General features: G+C 45.8%; 1 protein-coding gene across 2 annotated transcripts in view; it reads right to left on the bottom strand.

Annotated features, from left to right (window-relative positions):
* The window catches only part of PALS2 (protein associated with LIN7 2, MAGUK p55 family member), an 814,942-nt gene that overhangs the window by 70,717 nt on the left and 731,970 nt on the right, over window positions 1-12,255 (bottom strand). For both annotated transcript variants that reach the window (XM_085631658.1, XM_085631659.1), the window contains exon 12: window positions 6,732-6,860. In XM_085631658.1, coding sequence (XP_085487784.1) covers window positions 6,732-6,860 — 129 coding nt within the window. The remainder of the gene's footprint in view (window positions 1-6,731; window positions 6,861-12,255) is intronic.

A 12,255-nucleotide genomic window follows, 5' to 3' on the forward strand; every position in this document is an offset into this window, starting at 1 on the left:
GTCTAACTAAGTATTTAAAAGAGCAAATGCTGGATGGCCCAACAAGGAAGCCACAGCAAAAGGGAAGCAGCAACAATTCATGCAAAATACTCTAATGGTTCTTCCTATTTACAAAATGATAGAAAGTGTGGAACCAAAAAGTAGACTTGTTGTATTGAATTCATAGGGACAGCCATGGAATATCATCATTTAGTCCTCTAACATGCGTGTTAAGCTTGTACACCCACCTTTGCTCTCGTTTAAACAGAAAAGAAGAGCAATCTGTCAGATGGGGAGGTATGAAGGGTTTGTCAAGGACTGTCCAGTGCAGATCATTGGGAGCATGGTTGACCGCTAGAAAGTGATTGGTAAGTTTAGTAGAAGAACGGCCACATCGTATGGTGCTTTTGTGTTCCAAAATGCGGGTTTTTATCCGACGGGTGGTCATTCCAACATATCGTAACCCGCAAGGACATGTTATAAGGTAGATCAAATTTGAGCTGTTACAGTTACTGTGACTTCTAAGAGTCCACGGTCTGCCTGTGCCAATGTCGATCTCTTTGGTCACAGAAGTGAGGCTGCAAGCCGCACAGGAACCACATGGGTAATGGCCCACAACAGTGTGTTGAGTACCTGTTAGATTGGTGCGTGGGCGGGTGTGGACCAATTGATCCCTGATGTTACTGCTGCGTTTAAAAGCAAAAAGAGGTCTAGGCAACCTTACATCACCTATGTTCAGAATTTTCCAATTCGACAGAATGATTTTTTTAATTTGATTAGAGAATTGGCAAAAGGTGTGTACACAGGTTAGCCTGTTGTCAGAAGAGATGGGGACCTTAGGTTCTAAAAGAGTCTCCCGATTATTGTTTGCAGCGCGTTTGGATGCTCTGCGGATCAAATGTTTGGGATAATGTCTGGCCAGTAGTTGTTTCGATAAATTGCTCGCATGTTCCTTATACTTGTCATCTGAAGAGCAATTCCTTTTAAGGCGCAAAAACTGGCCAAAAGGCAGATTATCCCGCAATGCCCGTGGGTGAAAACTGTCATATTTCAAAAGGGCATTCACCGCCATGGGTTTTCTGTACAGCTCCGTGCTCAAGCCACCATCAAAGGGGGTTATCAATATGTCCAGGAAGGGGAGCTGAGTCTTGGAGTGCTCACAGGTGAATTTCAAGAAGGTATCACAATTGTTGAGCCAATTTTTGAAAGCCAACAATGAGGATAGTGGTCCGTGCCATAGTACGAACACGTCGTCTATGTACCTCTTCCATATCCTTATTTGGTCTTTATATGGATTGTTGGTACTGAACACATACTGTTCCTCAAAGACATGAACATACAGATTGGCCAGGCTGGGAGCAAAAATGCTCCCCATTGAAGTGCCTGACACCTGCAGGAACAGCTGTTCCTCAAATTGAAAAAAGTTCTCTTTCATGGCTAATTTAGCACACGACATAATGAATGAAACTGGCGTGATGGAGTCTGGTGGATTGGCCAACAGGAGAGTTTCGATGACATCCAAAGTCTCATCCTGGGGAATGCATGTATAAAGTGACTCAACATCAAATGAGACTAAGAATTATGTCTCACAGTCAAAGGATAAGTCTTTGAGTAGGATCAAAATGTCCTTAGTGTCCTTAAGGTACGTGGGCATTTTGGCCACAAAAGGACGTAAAAAATGGTCAGCAAATGCCGACAATGGTTCCAACAAGGACCCTAGTCCTGAAATAATAGGACGACCAGGAGGGGGACTCACATTCTTGTGCACCTTAGGCAGAATATAAAAATAAGGTACGATAGGCGAGGTGTTAACCAGATACTGGGCTTCATTAGAGGTGATCCAACCATTGGTGCTAGCTTCATTCACCAAGATCTGAATGGTCTGTAGTAATCGTTTAGTGGGATCTTGAATGAGAGGTTGGTAGAAGTTGGTATTCCCCAATTGTCTCAAGCATTCGGTGCGATAAGCGGTGGTGTCCATAATGACTGTGGCACCGCCTTTATCTGCCGGCTTGATCATGATCGTGTCATCAGAGGTAAGAGATCGTAAGGCTAGTCGCTCTGACTTGGTGAGATTTTGATACTGGCGGCTTTCAGAAGCACAGGTAGTTGACACCTGTGAGATCACTGCTTTCTCAAACGTGAGCACCTGAGAAGGAACTTGACTGGGCAAGGGATTAAATGTTGATTTGTTACGCAAGCCCGTGTTCAAGTCTTGGTCATCAGTAGAGGTACTGAGATCTGTACGGAAAAAGAAATTCAAGCGGATCTTTCTGAAAAACAAGGCAAGTTCATGGTTTATGGAGAACAAATCACCTTTGAAAGAAGGAACAAACCCTAATCCTTTATTCAAGAGGGACATTTCTTCCTGTGTGAGAACTTTACTGGATAGATTGATGACTAAGTTGTGCTCGTGCTCGGGACCACCGGAGTCTCTCTCGAGCTCGATGCCGGGGTTGCTTGTTGTTGATCTGCCCAGTGGACCTGGTTCCGTCTTCTTCCCCTTGACCGGCCTCGGCCAAACCCTAAAAAAAGCTGGTTGGAATACATTTGTGGAGGCGGGGGATAAGGACAGGGTTGTCCAAAGGGAGGAAAGGGAGGATAATTGTATGGACCAGGAGGCCACCACTGAGGAGGATACATGGGATTTGGTGCACCTCGCAGGTTTCTCCTGTTACCTCTACCTCTCTTTTTGTTCCCTCGAAGTGAGAAATCTTCACCTGAGGCAGTGTCAGAACCACTTGACCAATCGTCACTCCCTGATGTGGAGTAGTCGGACCCATACCTTCGGCCCTGTCGATTGAGTTGAGGGGGCACATAGTCAGCACTAGTGTATGGATACACTCTCTCTAGGGAGAAACGGGCCAAATCTTTTCTAAATTTGTTGATCTTGGTCATCAATACCGAATCCTTAAATTCTTTGTTGTGTTTGTTAGATTCCTCTTGTTGTTTCTTGAAAAGAGCGCCTGTAAGTGTCACTTTAATTTGTGATTCTAATGCCTGAATCTCCACCAAGACAGCATCGGCAACTCGTTTGGCAGTGCTGATGATGAGGATCAACCAGTCTCTGGTACACTTCCAAGCTATTAGGGACCAATCATTAAGGAAAATTTTATCATCCAGGAACAATCTAGGAGCATTTGTCACGATGAGTCCTGTGGGGGCGCAATTGGCTCTCAAATACTCAGTCATGATTGCTCCATGGATAAACACTCGTGAGTGTGATTTTTTTAGAGTCAGAACCTTGGTCCAATCAACCTCTGCACTGATGGACGGACCTTGAAAAGTATCCATGATACTTGGTGTATCTAGAATGGCTTGAGCTATGGTGTCATCAAAAGTTAAACCAAGGGGTTCTGCCATGATGATGGAAATGACTATTTAGTGCAAACAAGGAAAAATCAGTCTCAACCTAAAAATCAGAAAAATTGAGCCCACAAAAATATGTATGTGTGCGCAACGACGCACCCGGGAGGAAAAATCAACCTGCAGGAAAAACTAATTCTGCAAAACAGTTTAGACACTAACCATGTGCCGAATGTGAGACCCACAGCCACAAGCTGTACATTAAACTTATTACAGAACGGTTTAGTACCGGAGGGTCAAAGGGAACAGTTTTAAGACCGCCCAGGGTTAGATCCCCAGTTGAAGTATTATAAACACTAAGAACCCTGAGGTCTGAAAATGCTAGAAAGGAGAATGAAAAGGTGGTGTGTGAATGAGAAAACAAAAGCCCAATTCACCTAGTGAGAGGGCAATCCCTTTAAGAACGTAATCCCTCACTGGAAAATCGACTTTACATCTGAAGTCCTGCTGGACCAAATAGGAAAACATGCTGCTCCATGCAGATGTGAGTCAATAGAAAAGTGCCTGTTGTTGTGGACAGACATCCATGCAGCAGCCTAGCAGACGCCCAGTACCAGCACACCCCTAGCCAAAGATGTAGAGGTGGCCCTTAGGAGGCTCCTTCTTGGCCACGGCATAGAGAATATTGATAATAAGTACAATCCATCTAAATATGGTTTGTTTCTAAACTGCCCTTCCCTTCTTTGCACCAAAGATTCTGATAAAGAGTTGGTCATGCACTTGATGCTCCTTAATTCGATCTATATAAAAATTAAGGGGTCTGTTCTGGTACAACTGATTAAACCTCTCCTCCACCTTAGAGGGACATGCTGGAGAAAACAAAGCTGGGAGCATGATGGACAGCACCATATGGAAGGATGCTACCATTTTCAAGAGAAAGAATATCTTAATCTTTGACATCAACTTATCTGGGAAAAGCATGGTACATGGCAGCTACACTAACAGCAACTGAAACTCACTGACATTGCTTGCCGAAGTTATCGCATTGAGGAACATTGATTTTAGGGTCAGCTACCTCAAAGAGCAGCTGTGCATATGCTAAAAAAGTGTGCCCATCAAAAAGGTAATGCCCAAATTAAGATCACACCAAGGCAAAAGGAAAGGCGGTGGGGTGGCAAAGGGGAAAACATATCTATAAGTGTGTTAAAAAAAACACATCACAATTGGGGACTGATCAGGCAAATTAAGACATGTAAAAAGGGATAGTAAGTAAACGTTAACTGTGCCCACTGCAAGATTATGCTAGGATAAGGACTGAGCGAACGGAAGTACATTAGATAGATTAACCTGAAGCAGATTGTCCTCACACCAGGTCACAAACCTTGCTCGTTGGCCAGAATAGACCAACATTCGTAGATAGCCAAGAAGTGGCCAAAATTATATCCACACCACTTCCACAGGCAGGTCAAAACCATTAAGCTGGTTCACTCAATAAAACATGGAGGTGCAGATTCTGGATGTTCAGATGGAGAAGCCTGCCCTTTTGAGACAGAATGTCCTCCTGACGAGAAAGGCTTGATTGAGGGCAGATGCACAAATTCTGAAGTTCTGAATAGCAAACACTCTGATCCTGGTCCAGGACTATCAGGATTAGCTGCGGATGGTCTTTCCTGACCTCTAGAACTCAAGGAGGCAGTTGTAAAAGGTGGAAATATGTAAAGGGGACTGGAGGCCCATGGAAGATACAATGTGTCTCCTAAAATGTCCCTGAGGTGAAACTCCAGTGCCCAAAATGCACAACACTGAGCATTCTATGTGGTGGAAAAAGGATCTGCCCAATCCTTGCCCCAAAACAAAAATATGCCTTGGGCAACTTTCAGATACACACCCCACATGTGGTTCGTCAGATGTTGTCTGATAAGCTCATCTGCAATGAAATCTGCTAGATGACAGACTGTCAGGGAAATTCGTTGTGGGTCTCAAGAGTCTCAGCACTGCCTTGAACAGCACACACAACCTACACTCTATCCTGCTTGCTGCAGAACCTTACCACAATCGTGCTGTCTGTCACAGTCTGAACAGGTTTTCCACTGATAGACGGCTGAGAGGCCTTGAGCACCAGGCAGACGCAAACAGCCCAGGAGTTTGGTATGATTGGAAACCAGAAGACTCTGATTTCTCCCTCATCAAGGTGTCATCTCCACCCCAAAGATGATGCCTCTATCACCACCATGAGTTCTGTATGGGAGGAATCATCATCCACCACTGAATGGCCCAGGCTGCCTCATCCAAAATATGGATGCTAGTCAAGAAAGACCCCTGTGTTGCACCCATCTAAAGCGAAGATTTCACTGCAGCACTCATGTGCCAATAGGCAGTGGGCAACAGCAGAATGCACACGGCCAGGAAGCCTTAGAACTGTCTGGGCCGGAACACGGGATTAAGCTTGAAACATCAGGATCGCACCCTGAATATCTTGGACTTGCAGCGCTGTCGGAAAAGCTCTGAAAGCCACTGTGTCTAAAACATCCCTTGTAAAGGAATCCTCTGCATTGGCTCCAGATGAGATTTCAGTTTGTTGACTGAGAACCCCAGTTAGGAAAGCAAAGAGACAGAAGTTTGTAGGTGTTCTGTGACTCACTGTGGCAAAGCCACCTTCAACAGCCAGTTGTCAAAGGGATGGGGACATATGTACCCCTAGCCTGCAAAGATGGGCCACAACTGCCGCCATCACCTTAAAGAACACCTGGGTGGCAAGGGTGAGGCCAAAGGCCAGGACGATAAACTGACAAAGCTCCAACACCAACACGAACTGGAGGAAGCACCTGTGGGACTGCAGCACATTACTTGGAAATAGATGTCCTGCAAATGCAAGAACACCAGTCAACCTCCTAGGGTATAGACCAGAGAGAATCTAGGACAGAGTCAGCATCATGAAGGAAGGTGCATGGGAACAAAAATTCTACTTTCTAAGACACAAGCACCAATGGGAGATGTTGTACAGATCTATGACCAACATCTGTTTTCTGCGGCCATGGCACAAACATTTACCTTCAGCATACTGATGTTAGAAGGTTTAGGGAATTTGTGAAAAATGCTAAAAATATTTTAGGAGTGGAGCTCTGGATGCGAAAAAAAGGAACAGATATGAACATTCAAAGGGTGGGATGGGGGGTGCGGAGCTATATAGGGCTCTTCTGCATAGTCATTTATCTAGGTGGGGCGAGGCAGCTGAAGAGTCTGAGGGCACCGCCTCTGGCAGGTGGGAGCTGTTTCAGGGAAAGCATTTCCAGTCCCAGTATGGTGCCTAAGGGAGTTCAAAAGGTGACAAATCCAAGTATTTATCAAAATACAGAGATCTGGAAGATTCAATATTTAAAGGCAAGATTTAATAAAAAAACAAATCAATGTAAATCATAGAAACTAAGTTCATAAATGTTGCTTACCGTTAAAAGTTTGGTTGTGATCCCAGCATCAACAACAGCTTTATGCATGGCACGTAGAGTCTCCAGTTCTGGAGCAGCAATAAATACTACATAGGGCATAAACTCAGATGTCCTTAATACTTTCAGCGCCTAAAGGAAAAAGTAACAAATTACAAATTCCATACATACTGTAAAGCCCCAACATGTTTTGCAACTGCTACAACTATGGATGCTTTAAGAACAAGTTACTTACCTTTGGTAACCGTCTTTCCGGTGGACACTAACAGCTAATTCTGCACCTTGTGAATAATCCACAGACATCAGAACGGATCTGGAAACTTATAGAGCAGAGCTGCGCCACATATATAAACACCATGAATGCACACTGACTTAAGTTGCTTTCTTAGGCTCTGTATCTGAGGGCGCAAGCATCCTAGCAACAGATTGGCATGACAAGCATATAGGTATCTAGATTGGGGCATTTATAGAAGGAAAAAGAGGCCAATGCACAGAAGAGGAAGGCCTGAGGGTCAATGAGGAATTTGCGGCTAGCAAGAGTGGCCACAAGAAAGATTGCTACTAAAGGTTAGTAACTTGTTCTTCTGATGTCTACTTCCAGCCACAGATTCTTCACCTTGTGAATAGATACCATAGCAATACCTTCCCAGGTGGTGAGTTTGTGAACTAGTTTAAACCAAAATGTCCTGCAGGAACAAGCGGATAAAATGCCCTTCTCGACGGTCCTGGCTGTCAAGGCATTAGTGCTTTGTGAACATATGCACAGACGCCCAGGTACATGCCTGCTAAATGTCCTTGTCGGGTACTCTGCATGCTAGTGCAGTTGTTGCAGCCCTAGCTCTGATTAAATTAGCCCATAAGCCCTCTTAAGGCTGCTTCTTCGCCAATTGCTGCCAGATATTTATGCAGAAAACAAGTCATCATGGTCTGCTTTGGCATGCTTTTCCCTTCTTTGCTTGGCTGAAAAAAAGCCCTCAACAGTGACAGAACAAAGAGAAACTTCAGACAACTTTGCAGATAAGGGATCAATATACCAGGTGCTGCACGAATTTGCGAGAGCCGGGGAGCAGAGATTGTAATTAGGCTTACAGCTGGGCAGGACATGTAAATTACATGTGACCATATACCTACTCTCTCTCCCTGAGACACGCGTATTCCCCTTGAAGTGGGTGGAATTTTTTCTATTACATGAGAAAGGAGGATAAGTATTCTCCTCACTGTGATGCATGTCTTTTAAAGAAAGATTTTTGTGATTAACATCGATAATTATTGGTGTTCGTGAAGGGAACAGCTATCTGTACCTTCCAAATTTGAATTCTAGGTCAACATCATAATCCCTTGAAAAAAACAGGGAGGGAACACTCTTTTGAGCCCTGACGAAAGCCCCAGACCAATTTTTTGGCACCTGTGAGTGGGCTGAAACATGTTGGCTAACCTTTAAAGTCTTAGGATCATAAAATCTGAAAAGACACGTTTTTTACTTTAATATCCATTGCATCCCCGCGATTAAAGGGATACCTGGGGAAGCAATAGGATTTTTAATCTTTAAACCCCCTGGCCTACATCTCCTAAGAGCTCCCTGAAAGATGGTCGAGCCCACCCAGACCTTTAGGAGTCTGGGTGAACCCGATGATGAAGCATGACACAAAAAGGGTGTGTGAGGGTTAAATAAAAGGAATGTTTTCCTTTCCCGCAACAGCGGTATGCACCACCAATAGGAGTGTTAGAGGCTTGTAGAGCCACTCTGGGTCTGGATACAATTGTGTGGAAAAGTATATACTAGGGAGGAGGTATCCATACGTCTACCTTTCTTACCCCTTATGGTACCAGTGGATCGTTCCACTGTCACCTAGTGGTTACAGCTGCACAAATTTGTCCTACCGGCTGGTGTGCACTGGTTTAGTAGAGGGACGACTAACCGCCAAAATGACATCAATGACCTCAGGGTGCAGATAGGAGGAGGTCAACAGTTGCTGCCCAATCTCCGAGCATGAGATGCAAAGTGTACAGGGCCGGGCGCAATACCAGGTCCTGCTGCGAAAGAAGATCCTCCCAAAATGACAGCTTGATCGGAGGACAGAGGTTCATGTCCAGGAGTTCTAGGTAACACACTCCTGGCTCAATCTGACGTCACTTTGGGATGACTTGGGCCCGGTTGTTCCTGATCTTCAGAACTTGGGGCAAGAGAGGTAGTAATAGGAAGGCATACAGGAATCCTGAGCTCCACTCTTGAAGGACAGTGTAGGCGAGCGGGAGATGCTTCTGAAACTCCAGCATGTAGAAGTGCTGACGTTGCGCACTTTTAGTGGTGGAGAAAGATCAAGCAAGGGCTTTCCTCTCTGATGGAAGAGCGCCAGGTGCTACATCCGGGTGCAAATGCCAATCGTGATTCACTAGCTGTCGCCCAGACATTTAAAGATCCCGCCAGGTGGTTCACCACCGTAGTAATGCCTTGGCAGTCCAACCACTTCCAGAGGTGCAAGGCCTCCTGGCACATGGCCCTTGATGTAGTACCATATGGCGGTAGTGTGGTCCATGAGCACCAGTACCAGTCTTCTTCTTGTGGTGGGTTGGAAGGCCTTCAACGCTAGACACATTTCCCTAAACTCAAACAAGCTGATGTGGAGAGGAGTCTCTGCTAGAGATCTCTGATCTGCACCGCTCACAGATGGCCTACACAACAGGCAGCTAGAGGGACCTGCCACTGACCTAATCGCAGTCTAGTAGCCAACATAGAAGATCTTCTGCTGTCTCCTCTGAAATCTGGATACAGTCTGACATATTTCCCTGTTATACCCACTGGGATTTGAGGTTCCAATTCAGAGCCTATCTGGCACGCATCACCAGCAGGATGCCAACAATCCCAACAACCTCAGAGTATCCATACTGAGATACAGGACAGCGGCTTAAAGATTAAGGATCATAGCTCGAATGTCCTGGACACTCTGTTCCAGAGGAAAGGCACGAAACTGTACTGTATCCACAATGGCTTTGCTGAAAGGGAGAGTCTGCGAAAGAGTCAGATGCGACTTTGGGACATTGATAGTGAACCCCAATGATGTTGGGTTTGGCATAGTCTGGGGGTAGTTGACGACTCCCTGGGGCGAGCTCACCTTCAACTACCAGTTATCAAGGTTGGGGAGAAATGGTACCCCAACCTCCGTAGATGTGCTGCAACCACCGTCATCACGTTTGGGAACACCAGAGCGACACTAGTGAATCCAAATGGGAACACTACAAACTGAAAATTCTCCAGACCCACCATGAACCACAGACAGTGCCTTTGGGCCTGCAGAACAGGGATGTGAAAATAAGAAACCTGCAGGTCCAACACCACCGTCCAGTCTCAAAAGTCTAGGACCTGGGATAGGGTTAACATTTTGAATTGATCTTCCGTAGAAAGGGGTTAAGAAGACGAAGATCTAGGATAGGATGATGGCCTCCGTTGTTCTTCGGAAGTAGCAGGAGTAACACCTAGTTCCCAATTCCAAGGCCAGATTATGACCCTTCTGGTCAAAAGGGATGGTCCTCCGTCAACTGTCCTGAAGGTAGTGGAAGGATCCACAGGGTAGAAACTAATGGAAGGGCATAGCCCCCATTGAAAATGTGTAGACCCACTTGTCTTTGTGATGGTCTGCAACTCTTTAAGGAAATATTGGATCCTGCCTCCAACTGGGTGGCTGTGTCCTGGTAAGGACACAAAGTGGTTTTGCGGTTGTAGCCGCCCGAGGGGTGAGAAATTGAGCTGCACATTGCCTCTGTGACCCTTGCTGTCTCTGAGAATTGCAGCCTTGGCCACAAAGGGCTGAAAAGCCTGTTGTGCTAAAGGATGGGTCTGGCACTGATGGACAGGAAAGTCTCTACTATACTCCCAAAGAGGTTGAAATTGTTAGTAAAATTGCTTTGCGTTAGCAGAAAGGCCCAAGGAACATACCAGTGCTCTGCTCTCCTTTAAATGCTCCAAGGCCTAATCCAATTTAATCCCAAAAAGGAGAGATCTGTCCAAAGGCATGTCTATCGAAGTCTGAATGTCCCCGGAAAATCCTGTGGACCTCATCAAGGCCAGGCATAGCAAAGCCAACCAAGGTACTCATGGCACTCAGTTGAGTCTAGTCTTGAGCAGATAACAATTTTTACCACGTCTCGGCCATCATGAATAGCCTGCATGAGAGTCGCCAGAAGGTCATCTGGAACAGCTGATAGAACGGAAAAGCCACCATATCCTAAAGAAAATGCGAGTAATGGTCAAGGAGACAGCTGGAATTAAGTGATCTCTGAGCCATGATCATTGAGAAGATTTTCTTACCAAAAGTCTCTATTCGTTTGGACTAAAAGTCTGGAGAAGTGGAAGGGAAAGTATTAGGGTAGACCCTGCTGGTGAACGCCTGTAACACCAGACTCTCCAGCATGGGAGGTTGTGCCAGATGCAGGGTGATGGCACTGGGCAATCAGTCTACTAACAACAGTCCTGAACAGGGCTTAGCTAGAGGGGCCAGAAGGAAGTCAGTAAGAGCCTCTTTAAATTGTAAAAGTGTCTCGGTCGAAGCCCACCCAGGCTTGTGATAACAGGTTAGTTTTCACTTCCATGGCCAGTAATTTCAAAGCTAGCATCTCAGCTGCCCTTCACATCACTGCAGAGAAAGAGGAACGTTCCTCTTTTGCAGGGCCTGAGGGAGACACTAAGCCAGTATCAGGGTAACTGTGAAGCCCCCTGACATCCTGAAGCTCTTCACGTCAATTGTCTTCCTCCTATTGGGGACGTTATGGTCCACGTCATCATTGTTATTTTTAGAATCTATGGCAAGATGGTGCAGTGTCTGTGGCCTACCATGTGGTAAGGGCAAGATATTAGAATCAGAGGGGTTGCCAAGAAGATGCGCATCAGTCGGTGCATAGCGTGTCTTCAGTCGTGGCAAAGTCAATGTGCAGTTACATAGCACTATACGCTGTATATCCTCACCAGCTGTCCATATCTGCATCAATGCAAGGAAGACTGGTGCAGGAGATGGCCCTGGAACCAAAACAGGTACTGGAGTCTCTGCTAAAACCGATGTGGTTTCAAAGGGCACAGATGACGCTGAGGACGGACCTACCGGCAGAAGTGCGACTGGAGGTCCCTGTGGTTCCTTGGGGTCCAAAGGAGTATCAGAGGCAGCTGCTAAAGATTTGCAGCAAGGCCTCCCTTGCTGAGTCGTCACAGATAGACCTGTAATTCAGGGTACTAGACACTGAATTGGCTCAGATAGAGATTGGGAGCAAGACCTCGAGGTAGTGACACCCTGGCACCCTCTCTGGAATTAGAGTGCGACAGAAAAGGTATTTATTTTGTATTTTTGGAATTACTCAAAAGCTTTGATCACTAAGATGTCCTGCTTAGGAACTACTACAGGAGTGGGAACTTCCTTTTGATTACAACCGGTCATGGCACAGATATTTCTGGGGCTTGGCGACAAAAATGTTAGTCTTTTCGTTTCCGTATGGCCTTCAGGTTCATCTGTGCGCAGTAGCCATAGGCCATGGAGCCGGT

The sequence above is a fragment of the Triturus cristatus genome, chromosome 10 (genome assembly GCF_964204655.1).
Source record: "Triturus cristatus chromosome 10, aTriCri1.1, whole genome shotgun sequence".
NCBI classification, from domain to species: Eukaryota; Metazoa; Chordata; class Amphibia; order Caudata; family Salamandridae; genus Triturus; species Triturus cristatus.